This window comes from Babylonia areolata, chromosome 28 (assembly GCF_041734735.1).
Source record: "Babylonia areolata isolate BAREFJ2019XMU chromosome 28, ASM4173473v1, whole genome shotgun sequence".
Lineage (NCBI taxonomy): Eukaryota > Metazoa > Mollusca > Gastropoda > Neogastropoda > Buccinidae > Babylonia > Babylonia areolata.
The window spans coordinates 19,434,925-19,448,784 of record NC_134903.1 but is presented as its reverse complement, the minus strand read 5'-3'; the positions used below and the strand labels follow the sequence as shown (position 1 = coordinate 19,448,784).

Below are 13,860 nucleotides of genomic sequence, written 5' to 3'. Positions count from 1 at the left end.
GTTTTCAGTTACTTCAGTTCAGTTAAACTTCTCAAGGAGGCGTCGCTGTGTTCGGCCAAACCTCGCTACACCACATCTGCTGAGCACGTGCTACTTTTAAATCATTTTTCAACAATAGCCAGGATAAACTTTGCAGCTTTTGTGGAGTCACGGAAGATGAAGAAGATGTCAATTTGTTTGTCGTTCGTACTACCGAAATTTGAGACAAATAACCTGGGTGATCCTCTACCACGATTGTTAAAATGTGACAACATAGTTAAAACTGTGAGACTTAGAAATTCATACATTTTATGCAATGAAAAATTCGAAACAATTTCGATGGTAATGTAGGATCAACATTGCCCTTTGTACCAGCTGTCAGCTGTGAAAAAATAACTGAAAAAATCTGTTGGTTTTGGAAATTTCACTTTCTTGATCCCTCTGTGTTTTCTCCCCTGGGCGGACAGACCGTGAAACAGTAAGGACTCAGGCACGCAGAGATGTGTGATTGATTTCTGTTGGTGTTCCGTCACGAGGAATGATCAATGTGTTGTTTGTCTGTCCCCTGTGATTTAGTTCAGACCAAGAAAAAAAAGCCCTTCAGTGCGTGCACTAAAACTTGACACTGCAGTGTGTGCACAGAGGGCACTAAAGCTGGACACTGCAGTGTGTGCACAGAGGGCACTAAAGCTGTACACTGCAGTGTGTGCACAGAGGGCACTAAAGCTGTACATTGCAGTGTGTGCACAGAGGGCACTAAAGCTTGACACTGCAGTGTGTGTACAGAAGGCACTAAAGCTGTACACTGCAGTGTATGTACAGAAGGCACTAACGCTGGACACTGCAGTGTGTACAGAAGACACTAAAGCTGTACACTGCAGTGTATGCAGAAGGCACTAAAGCTGTACACTGCAGTGTGTACAGAGGGCACTAAAGCTGTACACTGCAGTGTGTACAGAGGACACTAAAGCTGTACACTGCAGTGTGTACAGAAGGCACTAAAGCTGTACGCTGCAGTGTGTACAGAAGGCACTAAAGCTGTACACTGCAGTGTGTACACAGAGGGCACTAAAGCTGTACACTGCAGTGTGTGTACAGAAGGCACTAAAGCTGTACACTGCAGTATGTGCACAGAGGGCACTAAAGCTGTACACTGCAGTGTGCGTACAGAGGGCACTAAAGCTAAACACTGCAGTGTGTGCACAGAGGGCACTAAAGCTGGACACTGCAGTGTGTGAACAGAGGACACTAAAGCTGGACACAGAGGACTCTAAAGCTGTACACTCTAGTGTGCACAGAGGGCACTAAAGCTGTACATTGCAATGTGTTCACAGAGGGCACTAAAGCTGTACACTGCAGTGTGTACAGAAGGCACTAAAGCTGTACACTGCAGTGTGTACAGAAGGCACTAAAGCTGTACACTGCAGTGTGCACAGAGGGCACTAAAGCTGTACACTGCAGTGTGTGCACAGAGGGCACTAAAGCTGGACACTGCAGTGTGTGCACAGAGGGCACTAAAGCTGTACACTGCAGTGTATGTACAGAGGGCACTAAAGCTGTACACTGCAGTGTGCGCACAGAGGGCACTAAAGCTGTACACTGCAGTGTGTGCACAGAGGGCACTAAAGCTGTACATTGCAGTGTGCACACAGAGGGCACTAAAGCTGTACACTGCAGTATGTAGAGAGGGCACTAAAGCTGTACACTGCAGTGTGTGCACAGAGGGCACTAAAGCTGTACATTGCAGTGTGTGCACAGAGGGCACTAAAGCTGTCCACTGCAATGTGTGCACAGAGGGCACTAAAGCTGTACACTGCAGTGTGTGTACAGAGGGCACTAAAGCTGTACACTGCAGTGTGCACACAGAGGGCACTAAAGCTGTACACTGCAGTGTGTGCACAGAGGGCACTAAAGCTGTACACTGCAGTGTGTGCACAGAGGGCACTAAAGCTGTACACTGCACTGTGTGCACAGAGGGCACTAAAGCTGTACACTGCAGTGTGTGCACAGAGGGCACTAAAGCTGTACACTGCAGTGTGTGCACAGAGGGCACTAAAGCTGTACACTGCAGTGTGTGTACAGAGGGCACTAAAGCTGTACACTGCAGTGTGCACACAGAGGGCACTAAAGCTGTACATTCCAGTGTGTGCACAGAGGGCACTAAAGCTGTACACTGCAGTGTGTACAGAGGGCACTAAAGCTGTACACTGCAATGTGTGCACAGAGGGCACTAAAGCTGTACACTGTAGTGTGTACAGAGGGCACTAAAACTTGACGCTGCAGTGCGTGCACAGAGGGCACTAAAGCTGTACACAGAGGGCATTAAAGCTGTACATTCCAGTGTGTTCACAGAGGGCACTAAAGCTGTACACTGCAGTGTGTGCACAGAGGGCACTAAAGCTGTACATTCCAGTGTGTGCACAGAGGGCACTAAAGCTGTACACTGCAGTGTGTACAGAGGGCACTAAAGCTGTACACTGCAGTGTGTGCACAGAGGGCACTAAAGCTGTACACAGAGGGCACTAAAGCTGTACACTGCAATGTGTGTAGAGGGTACTAAAGCTGGACACAGAGGGCACTAAAGCTGGACACTGCAGTGTGCGTACAGAGGGCACTAAAGCTGTACACTGCAGTGTATGTACAGAGGGCACTAAAGCTGTACACTGCAGTATGTGCACAGAGGGCACTAAAGCTGTACACTGCAGTGTGCGTACAGAGGGCACTAAAGCTAGACACTGCAGTGTGTGCACAGAGGGCACTAAAGCTGGACACTGCAGTGTGTGAACAGAGGACACTAAAGCTGGACACAGAGGACACTAAAGCTGTACACTCTAGTGTGCACAGAGGGCACTAAAGCTGTACATTGCAATGTGTTCACAGAGGGCACTAAAGCTGTACACTGCAGTGTGCACAGAGGGCACTAAAGCTGTACATTGCAATGTGTTCACAGAGGGCACTAAAGCTGTACACTGCAGTGTGTACAGAGGGCACTAAAGCTGTACATTGCAATGTGTTCACAGAGGGCACTAAAGCTGTACATTGCAATATGTTCACAGAGGGCACTAAAGCTGTACACTGCAGTGTGTGCACAGAGGGCACTAAAGCTGGACACTGCACTGTGTGCACAGAGGGTACTAAAGCTGTACATTGCAGTGTGTTCAGAGGGAACTAAAGCTGTACACTCCAGTGTGTACAGAGGGCACTAAAGCTGTACATTCCAGTGTGTTCACACAGAGGGCACTAAAGCTGTACACTGCAGTGTGTGCACAGAGGGCACTAAAGCTGGACACTGGCACTGTTGCAGTGATGGACCTGGGGCCGGAGGGGGAGGATGAGGAGAAGAAGAACGACAGGAGGCTGATACGACGTCCGCCTCCCAGCGACCCGGATAAATGGAATGCTCTTCCCGAGGTGCCCACCTGGTCAGGTAGGGTGTGTGCAAGGGGGGGGGGAGTGGGGGGGGAGGTGGGGGGAGGGGTTGAGGGGGGGTGGTGAGTGAGAGAGAGGGAGAGAAAGTGTGTTTGTTCCCTCGTGTCTTCGTGTATGCTCATAGCGCATACGTATGCGTGTGTGTGTGTGTCTGTCTGTCTGTATTATGAGAGTGAGAGAGACTCTGTGTGTGCCCGCGCGTCTTTGTGTATGCGCATACGTGTGTGTCAGTGGTGTGTGTGTGTGTGTGTGTCCATTGCGTGCGTGTGTTGGCGCGCGTGTGTGCGTGAGCGCGTGTGTTTTATGAGAGAGAGAGTGTGTGTGTGTGTGTTTGTCCTCATGTACGTGTTTTGGGGGGGGGGGGGGGGGGAGGTACAGAGAGAAAGCGAGCCAATAATCTTTTATCATGTGAATTCCGGTTTATATGTTTTTTGACAGAAATAGGTTATCTGCACTTGTCCTTCGAGTACCACAAGGGGGCGCTGAGAATCCGAGTGTGGCAGATCAGCGATCTCCTGCTGCCCCCACGTAGGTCGTAGTTTCTTTTGGCTACTCTGTCTGTCTGTCGATAGGTATTTCATTTCCCTCTCTGGCGAAATGAGTTTGCTAGTGTGTTTGTACCTCTCTCTCTGTCTCTGTCTCTGTCTCTCTCTCTGTCTGTCTATGTCTCTCTGTCTCTCTCTCTCTCTCTCTCTCTCTCTCTCTCTCTCTCTCTCTCAAAGCCTTCAAAATCCGGCCACTAAGTTGTACCTGATTATCAATTTATGTATTGTTTTGTTCTATTGTATCATATACTGTATGTCTTGTAATGTTTTCGATATAAGTTTACACACCACCCCGTGATCAGAGGGGCTAAGGCTTCTTTTTTTTAATAAAGTATCCGAATCTCACCCTCTCTCTCTCTCTCTCTCTCTCTCTCTCTCTCTCTCTCACACACACACACACACACACACACACACACACACACACACACACACACACACAAATTGTATGTATATTTTTGTATCGAGCATTTAAAGTAAGAGAGACACTGTCCTCGTGACAGACTGTGTACCTATATTTTTGTGTGACTATAAATGTCATGTTGTTACATACCACGACATGTAGGGGCCTTCGCCTATATTGATTATATCATTCAGTTATTCTCTCTCTGTGTCTGTCTCTCTGTCTGTGTCTTTCTCTTTCTCTGTCGCTGTGTGTGTGTGTGTGTGTGTGTGTGTGTGTCGCTCTCTCTCTTTCTAAATGTCTGCCAGTGTGTTTGTACGTACGTATGTCAGTGTCGAGCGTTTGCTTTCTTTTCTGATGCTATCACAGTTTGTTTTTCCTGTTGCCTTTTGACGCATGGCACACATGCTGGTGATTCCCCTCACAGCTCAGATCTCCATGATCCATTCCCTGTTCGTGCGGGGCTACTTCATCCCCGACAAGGTGAAGAAGACCATGCGGCGAACAGAGGAGGTCCTGGTGGAGGTACCCGACAAGAACGGGGTGGACACGGCCGCCACTGGAATCCAGCATATCTTCACCCCCTCCTCTTTCAAGTCAGTGTGTGGTGTGCCTGTTTCCTCCCTCTCTCTCTCTCTCTCTGTCTCTCAGTTCCTCCCCCCCAACCTCCCCCCCACCCCGCTCTCTCTCTCTCTCTCATAGATATATATATGAATATGTATATATGTATGTACCTATACACACACACACACACACACATATATATATATATATATATATATATATATATATATATATATATATGTGTGTATGTATGTGTGTGTATGTATATATATATATATATATATATATATACATATACATATATGTGTATGTATATATATATATATATATATATATATATATATATATATGTGTGTGTGTGTGTGTAGGGGGGGGGGTGGGTGTGTGTGTGTTAACTCCCTGTGTTGATTATTGACAAAAATGAATATACCCGTTGTCAGAATAGTAGAGCTTGATTTTAAACGACACTACATCTTAAGAAGTGTACAGCACACACACTTGGCGCACTGAAAAAGAGCCAGTGGCAACGAGAGTGTTCACCTGTGGCAAAATTCTGTAGAAGAAATCCACTCCGCATGCCCTCAACACCTGACTAAGTGCGTTGGGTGATGCAGCTGGTCAGCCATCGGCCCAGCAGATGTGGTGCAGCGAATATGGATTTGACCGAACGCACTGACGCCTCCTTGAGAAACTGAAACTGAAACTGAAACCTAGGAAGTGAACGTTGTTTTGTGTTAAGCATCTGGATTTCCGTTGGAATGAACATGAGTTCCCGTGAGTTAGAACTTTACTGATAGTTAGAAGCAGTAAGGTGGTGTGGTTCACCACACCGCCTGGCTTTCATAGCGGTGATCAGGATGTTTATCACAAGTCCGGAGTTTGCATGCACTTGATTGACGTACACTGAACTATGTGACGATCACATCATTATGAACCATCCCCATATTCCCAACTTCCTTTCCATTTTTTTTTTTTTCCTTTTTATCACAACAGATTTCTCTGTGTGAAATTCGGCGGGCTGCTCTCCCCAGGGAGAGCGTGTCGCTACACTACAGCGCCACCCTTTTTTTTTTTTTTTTTTTCCCTGCGTGCAGTTTTTATTCGTTTTTCCTATCGAAGTGGATTTTTCTACAGAATTTTGCCAGGGACAGCCCTTTTGTTGCCGTGGGTTCTTTTACGTGCGCTAAGTGCATGCTGCACACGGGACCTCGGTTTATCGTCTCATCCGAATGACTAGCGTCCAGACCACCACTCAAGGTCTAGTGGAGGGGGAGAAAATATCGGCGGCTGAGCCGTGATTCGAACCACGCGCTCAGATTCTCTCGCTTCCTAGGCGGACGCGTTACCTCTAGGCCATCACTCCACTCCACATTCTGTACTGAACACGACGGCAATGCTGTTGATCATGATGATGTTGGTCATCGTTATCACTATTATTACCATAACGGTCATCGTTATCACATTACGGCGATCGTTATCGCTATTTTTACCATTACGGTCATCGTTGTCGCTATTATTACCATTACGGTCATCGTTATCACATTACGGTCATCGTTATCGCTATAATTACCATTACGGTCATCGTTATCACATTACGGCCATCGTTATCGCTATTATTACCATTACGGTCATCGTTATCACATTACGGTCATCGTTATCGCTATAATTACCATTACGGTCATCGTTATCACATTACGGCCATCGTTATCGCTATAATTACCATTACGGTCATCGTTATCACTATTATTACCATTACGGCCATCGTTATCGCTATTATTACCATTACGGTCATCGTTATCACATCACGGCCATCGTTATCGCTATTATTACCATTACGGTCATCGTTATCGCTATAATTACCATTACGGTCATCGTTATCGCTATTATTACCATTACGGCCATCGTTATCGCTATTATTACCATTACGGTCATCGTTATCACATCACGGCCATCGTTATCACTATTATTACCATTACGGTAATCGTTATCACTATTATTACCATTACGGTAATTGTTAACACTATTATTACCATTACGGTAAACGTTATCGGCTTTACAGTGTATCTATATTCAACAGTATGATGGAAATCGTGTGCACCGATCATTGTCAACATTTTATTTTAACCCCATTGTCATGTTGTTTTTTGTTGTTTTTGTTTTTGTTGTTGTTGTTGATGATGATGATGATGATGTTAATGGTCAGAAATCTGACACAGTCATCGTTAACATTTTCATCAAGGTCGCCATTGTCATCGTAGTTTTAAAAAAAAAAGTGTTTTAATACAATACTTGTCAATACAATACTATCCAAGACCATACAACACAACACAACACAACACAACACAACACAACACAACACAACACAACACAGCACAGCACAGCACAACAGAACAGCACAGCACAGCACAACAGAACAGCACAGCACAACAGAACACAGCACAGCACAGCACAACGCAGCACAGCACAACAGCACAGCACAACAGAACAGCACAGCACAGCACAACAGAACAGCACAGCACAACAGAACAGCACAGCACAACAGAACAGCACAGCACAGCACAACAGAACAGCACAACAGAACAGCACAGCACAGCACAACAGAACAGCACAACAGAACAGCACAGCACAACAGAACAGCACAACAGAACAGCACAGCACAGCACAACAGAACAGCACAACAGAACAGCACAGCACAGCACAACAGAACAGCACAGCACAACAGAACACAGCACAGCACAACAGAACAGCACAGCACAGCACAGCACAACAGAACACAGCACAGCACAACAGAACAGAACAGCACAGCACAGCACAACAGAACAGCATAGCACAACAGAACAGCACAGCACAACAGAACAGCACAGCACAGCACAACAGAACAGCACAGCACAGCACAACAGAACAGCACAGCACAGCACAACAGAACAGCATAGCACAACAGAACAGCACAGCACAACAGAACAGCACAGCACAGCACAGCACAACAGAACACAACACAGCACAGCACAGCAGAACACAGCACAGCACAACAGAACACAGCACAGCACAGCAAAACACAACAGCACGACACGACACGACACGGACACGACACGACACGGACACGACACGACACAGTGACAACCAGTGCCCCTACCCACGACTGACGCTGTGTCCCAGGTTCCGCACGGCCTTGCTGTACACGGGGCTGACGGCCGCCATCATCAGGGAGCGCGGCGTGCAGCTGGAGGTGTGCATGACGCAGAAGGCGACGCGCCGCGTCTTCCTCATGGCCATGGTCCACATGCCTCTCCGCACCGCCCTGCGCCGCCCCATCCGTGAAAAGTACCCCCTCATCCCCTGCCTCAACCTCACCACCCCCAACAGCATGCGTGTCTACAGCGCCACCTTGCTGCCCCACGTCAAGGGCGGTCACTCTGTGGGCCCGGAGCGCAAGGGAGGCCAGGCTGAGGGCGTGTCTGGGCGGGGGGAGGCGGAGCTGGAGGACGACGTGTCGCTGAGCGGGGAGGACTTCCTCCGCTCCCACCTGTCGCTGTGTCTGGACCACGACTCGGATGACGACAGCCTGCGCACGTCCGGGACCGGTACGATGATGACGTCACAGACCAGTAACGGCGCGGGGTCCGGTGCCTCCTCCTCCTCCTCCAACACCCTCAACAACGCCTCGTTCGGGGAGGACGGTGAGGACGATCGCTATGATGATATCGGCGACGACGAGGACGACGAAGTCCGGTCAGACGAAGGAGAGGCCATGGCCAGAAGCACACCACTGGACGGGAGTCTGCAGGCCACAGGTGACACGCCGGTGTCCAGGAAAAAGATCATACCTGACGAGCTGTCGCTGGGAGATTCTGGTGAGTCCAACACCAACATGCCGGTGGAGGAAGGTGGTGTGGTGAATGGGGTTCCTTCTGGGAAGCAGCGAAGGACAGTCCTTTGTCTTCAAACACCTCTGATTCTCCAGAGGCTGACTCTGCGTGTTCGAACGGTTCTGCATCTTCTGACAAGAATGTGCTACCTTCACAACACGCGGACAGTTGTGTGCCCTCACACTCCAACAGTGGACGCAGAAAAATCATTCCAAGTGCTGACCTGGACATTCCTAGAGTGTCAACAGAAGAGAATGGCGAAGAAGAGTGTATACGAAAGGAAGAACTGTCACTGGCTGATTCATCTCAGGTCGGTGCATTGGATCGTACTCCCGTCCAGAATGGTGAACGTGGAATTCCTGCTGAAGACAGTTGCCACCCAGCTGGTGCGTTACCTCACACCACGAACATCAACTCGGATGATCAGCCTCCAGGAAAACCTGTTGAAGCTGACTGTTTGACCCCTGCTGCCTGTCCTTCAAAGAACTCCTTGTCGCCGCTAACAGACTCGGGTTTCTCGCCTGCCTCGCGTCCCGAGACCCCGTGCTGGGACTTCTATGACTTCAGTGAGGACCTGAAGCCTGAGGGGGACCTGGAGATTGGGGGGCAGTGTCTGGAGGAGGGTCTGGCCCAGCTGAGGCAGCACGGGATCGGCAGCCTGCAGAACCTGTCCTTGGAACCCATCCTGCCCATGGTGCTGATCGATGACTTCGACACGCTGACTGTGGAGGATGAGGGAAGAGTCCCGGACTTCACAGTGTGAGCACGTTTCTCTCCATGGCCTGCTTTTTCATCTTTCTTTCTTTTTAATATATATTTTTTTTTTCTTTGTTGTTTTTTCCTCAAGGCCTGACAAAGCGCGTTGGGTTACGCTGCTGGTCAGGCATCTGCTTGGCAGATGTGGTGTAGCGTGTATGGATTTGTCCGAACGCAGTGACGCCTCCTTGAGCTACTGAAACTGAAACTGTGCGAACCAGTTGCTCTTTTCCCTGACCTTCTTCTTCTTGACACAAGACTGAGACTCCTCGTCATTAGCCTCCTTCCGTCTCGAGACTGAGACTGCTGGCTATGTTTCTGACATTTTCCTGTATTTGCCCATGAAACTTCCTTTCCGTGACAGAACAATGTTATTTCGACATTCTCTGGAATTTGTCCATTAAACTTATGTTTCCGTGTGTCTGCAAAATTAATGTTAAACACGAAAGATTCAGTTCTTTTCTGCAGTATGTCTGAAAGATTCTTTTTTTTTTTCTGTGTCTTGTACGAGATTGATAGCTAAGTTATCGACATTTTCGGAATTTATGAACAGTTTCTTTTCCCTAACCATACAAGAAGACTGCAAAGGCTTTTTTTCATTCTTCACATTCTGTCTATGGAACTCTTCTTGGCCCTACAAGATGATTAGCAGAGTTTTCTTCAGAATTTGTCCATGAAACCAACTTATTGGAAGGTAAAGGCTTTGGCAGTTGCATAATTCAGACGGTTGAGATAATTTCTTGGCAGTCTGTGAAAATTTACTTCCGCCACTGCACTTTCAACAGTCCAAGTCAGGTTTTGATGTTATGTTGATGGAGTCTGAAGAGACCAGTACTGGTTGCAGCGTTATGCTCTTGTCATCACGCCAGCTACAGAACGATGACCGCCTTGGTGACAGTGGTAACAGACACAGCTATAGAACGATGACCGGCTTGGTGACAGTGGTAACAGACACAGCTACAGAACGATGACCGGTTTGGTGACAGTGGTAACAGACACAGCTACAGAACGATGACAGTGGTAACAGACACAGCTACAAAACGATGACCGCCTTGGTGACAGTGGTAACAGACACAGCTACAGAACGATGACAGTGGTAACAGACACAGCTACAGAACGATGACAGTGGTAACAGACACAGCTACAGAACGATGACCGGCTTGGTGACAGTGGTAACAGACACAGCTACAGAACGATGACCGCCTTGGTGACAGTGGTAACAGACACAGCTACAAAACAATGACCGGTTTGGTGACAGTGGTAACAGACACAGCTACAGAACAATGACAGTGGTAACAGATACAGCTACAGAACAATGACCGGCTTGGTGACAGTGGTAACAGACACAGCTACAGAACGATGACCGCCTTGGTGACAGTGGTAACAGACACAGCTACAGAACGATGACCGGTTTGGTGACAGTGGTAACAGACACAGCTACAGAACGATGACCGCCTTGGTGACAGTGGTAACAGACACAGCTACAGAACGATGACCGCCTTGGTGACAGTGGTAACAGACACAGCTACAGAACGATGACAGTGGTAACAGACACAGCTACAGAACGATGACCGCCTTGGTGACAGTGGTAACAGACACAGCTACAGAACGATGACCGGCTTGGTGACAGTGGTACCAGACACAGCTACAGAACGATGACCGCCTTGGTGACAGTGGTAACAGACACAGCTACAGAACGATGACCGGCTTGGTGACAGTGGTAACAGACACAGCTACAGAACGATGACCGCCTTGGTGACAGTGGTAACAGACACAGCTACAGAACGATGACAGTGGTAACAGACACAGCTACAGAACGATGACCGGTTTGGTGACAGTCGTGAAAGACACAGCTACAGAACGATGACCGGCTTGGTGACAGTCGTGAAAGACACAGCTACAGAACGATGACCGCCTTGGTGACAGTGGTACCAGACACAGCTACAGAACGATGGACCGGTTTGGTGACAGTGGTAACAGACACAGCTACAGAACGATGACAGTGGTAACAGACACAGCTACAGAACGATGACAGTGGTAACAGACACAGCTACAGAACGATGACCGCCTTGGTGACAGTGGTAACAGACACAGCTACAGAACGATGACAGTGGTAACACACACAGCTACAGAACGATGACAGTGGTAACAGACACAGCTACAAAACGATGACAGTGGTAACAGACACAGCTACAGAACGATGACATTGGTAACAGACACAGCTACAGAACGATGACAGTAGTACCAGACACAGCTACAGAACGATGACAGTGGTACCAGACACAGCTACAGAACGATGACAGTGGTACCAGACACAGCTATAGAACGATGACAGTGGTAACAGACACAGCTACAAAACGATGACAGTGGTAACAGACACAGCTACAGAACGATGACAGTGGTAACAGAGCTACAGAACGATGACAGTGGTAACAGACACAGCTACAGAACGATGACAGTGGTAACAGACACAGCTACAGAACGATGACAGTGGTAACAGAGCTACAGAACGATGACAGTGGTACCAGACACAGCTACAGAACGATGACAGTGGTAACAGACACAGCTACAGAACGATGACCTGCTTGGTGACAGTGGTACCAGACACTGACTGGAGGGATGCATGGTCACAGAACATCACATTAACCAACAATGCACACATTTCAGCTAGAAGCTGAGCAAGGATTTCAGAAATCTGCTGAATATATCCAGCCAGAAAAAAAAATGCACCCAGCATTTCCGTTTCAAGTCTTGATGAATGCTGTGGACTGTTTTCATGGAACCTACCCTGGTCTTATCCTCTGGGAGCATGACGGCAGCTTTCAGTGTGCAGAACTGGCAACAGAAATAATTATACAATGTTTCATTAAAGTGTGCGGCGCACTCTTACTACTACTAACTGATTGAAAACAGAAAGTGAATGTGACGCTATCTTTAGAACTTGGCCATCAGTTTGTATCCTGTTTATAGTTCTGGTTGGGAAAAAAGACATCATATACCTTGTTGGAAGGATCCGGTGATTTTTGCTGCTGTTTCAAAAAGCCCTCTTCCGTTGTGGTCCCTGTGAAGCAGTCAGATGCTTGATATCGTTAGTAAAATAGTTGCCACGTTGTCGGTATGTTTGTTTGGATAGCAAGAAGAACTCTCATACTTTTTTTTTTATATATTGCGTCTTTAAATGTGGTCTGAATGTTAGTCCTTGAGATCGAAAGAAGCCGAGATACCCTTTTGACACGTGTGAAGGAACATAGGACAACAAACTTGTCGTCATTGGAACTTATTAGCTTTAATTTCTGTCTTAACTCTCTCCATACGAACGGCGAAAGAGACGACGTTAATAGCGTTTCACCCCAATTACCATCATCAAAATATTGCAAGAGGAACGCTCTTATACTGAAGAGGTGAATGTTGACAAAGAATACCACAATTCTGACGACGGAAGCTAAAGGTTGGGTCATTCAGACACCCACTAGACATCCGAGGGTTCTGTGTAGAGGAGAAGAGAGGACTGGCCGTACTGAGTGAGTTAAAACACAGTAAATCCAGCACCAGAAGCAATGAGATCTCACTACAAACAGGAGCATAATGCGGCGATGATCTGTAGCGATAAAATCGTCAGAGGATGGGAACACCCCTTTTTCACATCAAAAAACAAAAACAACACATGACACCAGCACACACAGTACAACACAGACCTGGCAATGTTGAAAAAAGATGGACAGTGGGAACAGCAGACTGTAGTACAGTATGACATGAGGCAGTGACAGACTTGGGGGAAGCTGTCTATGCCCGGTGAAGAAGTGGTCACTGTGTCTGTGAACAGCGAAGGGCAGTGTTGTCAAAGAACTTCCATCTTAACCCTTTCACCGCCAGTCAATTTAGAGTACAAAATTCCCTTGTGGTATAAACACAGTAAAGACAGTGGCTAAGAATAGCTAGGGATTCCCCCTGCGATGTATAGAAGATATGGCCTGTCCTACCACCGAACATGAAGAGCAGTAGGTTCATGGATAACAGACCAAGGAATGGTCACCTTTCAGTGACATGGGTCCTCTACCACGCCTGTGCATGAATGCGAGCTTGGCTGTGAAAGGGTTAAAGAAAACTTTTGGTCTAAAGTGCTCTGTGTACATTTTACATATGATCCCAGTGGACTATCTGAAAGCTAATAGCAGTTTCAGTTTCACTTTCTCAAGGAGGCGTCACTGCGTTCGGACCAATCCACACACGCTACACCACATCTGTTGAGCAGATGCCTGACCAGCAGCATAACCCAACGCGCTTAGTCAGGCCTTGAGTGCATGCTTACATATTTGTGTAC

General features: G+C 47.6%; 1 protein-coding gene across 3 annotated transcripts in view; it reads left to right on the top strand.

Annotated features, from left to right (window-relative positions):
• Positions 1-9,369, top strand: part of LOC143301945 (uncharacterized) — a 40,570-nt gene extending 31,201 nt beyond the window's left edge. For all 3 annotated transcript variants that reach the window (XM_076616409.1, XM_076616411.1, XM_076616410.1), the window contains exons 2-5: positions 3,284-3,406; positions 3,847-3,936; positions 4,781-4,949; positions 8,074-9,369. In XM_076616409.1, the coding sequence (XP_076472524.1) occupies positions 3,284-3,406; positions 3,847-3,936; positions 4,781-4,949; positions 8,074-9,244 (1,553 nt within the window). In that variant the 3' untranslated portion in view covers positions 9,245-9,369. The remainder of the gene's footprint in view (positions 1-3,283; positions 3,407-3,846; positions 3,937-4,780; positions 4,950-8,073) is intronic.
• Positions 9,370-13,860: the final 4,491 nt, after the last annotated feature.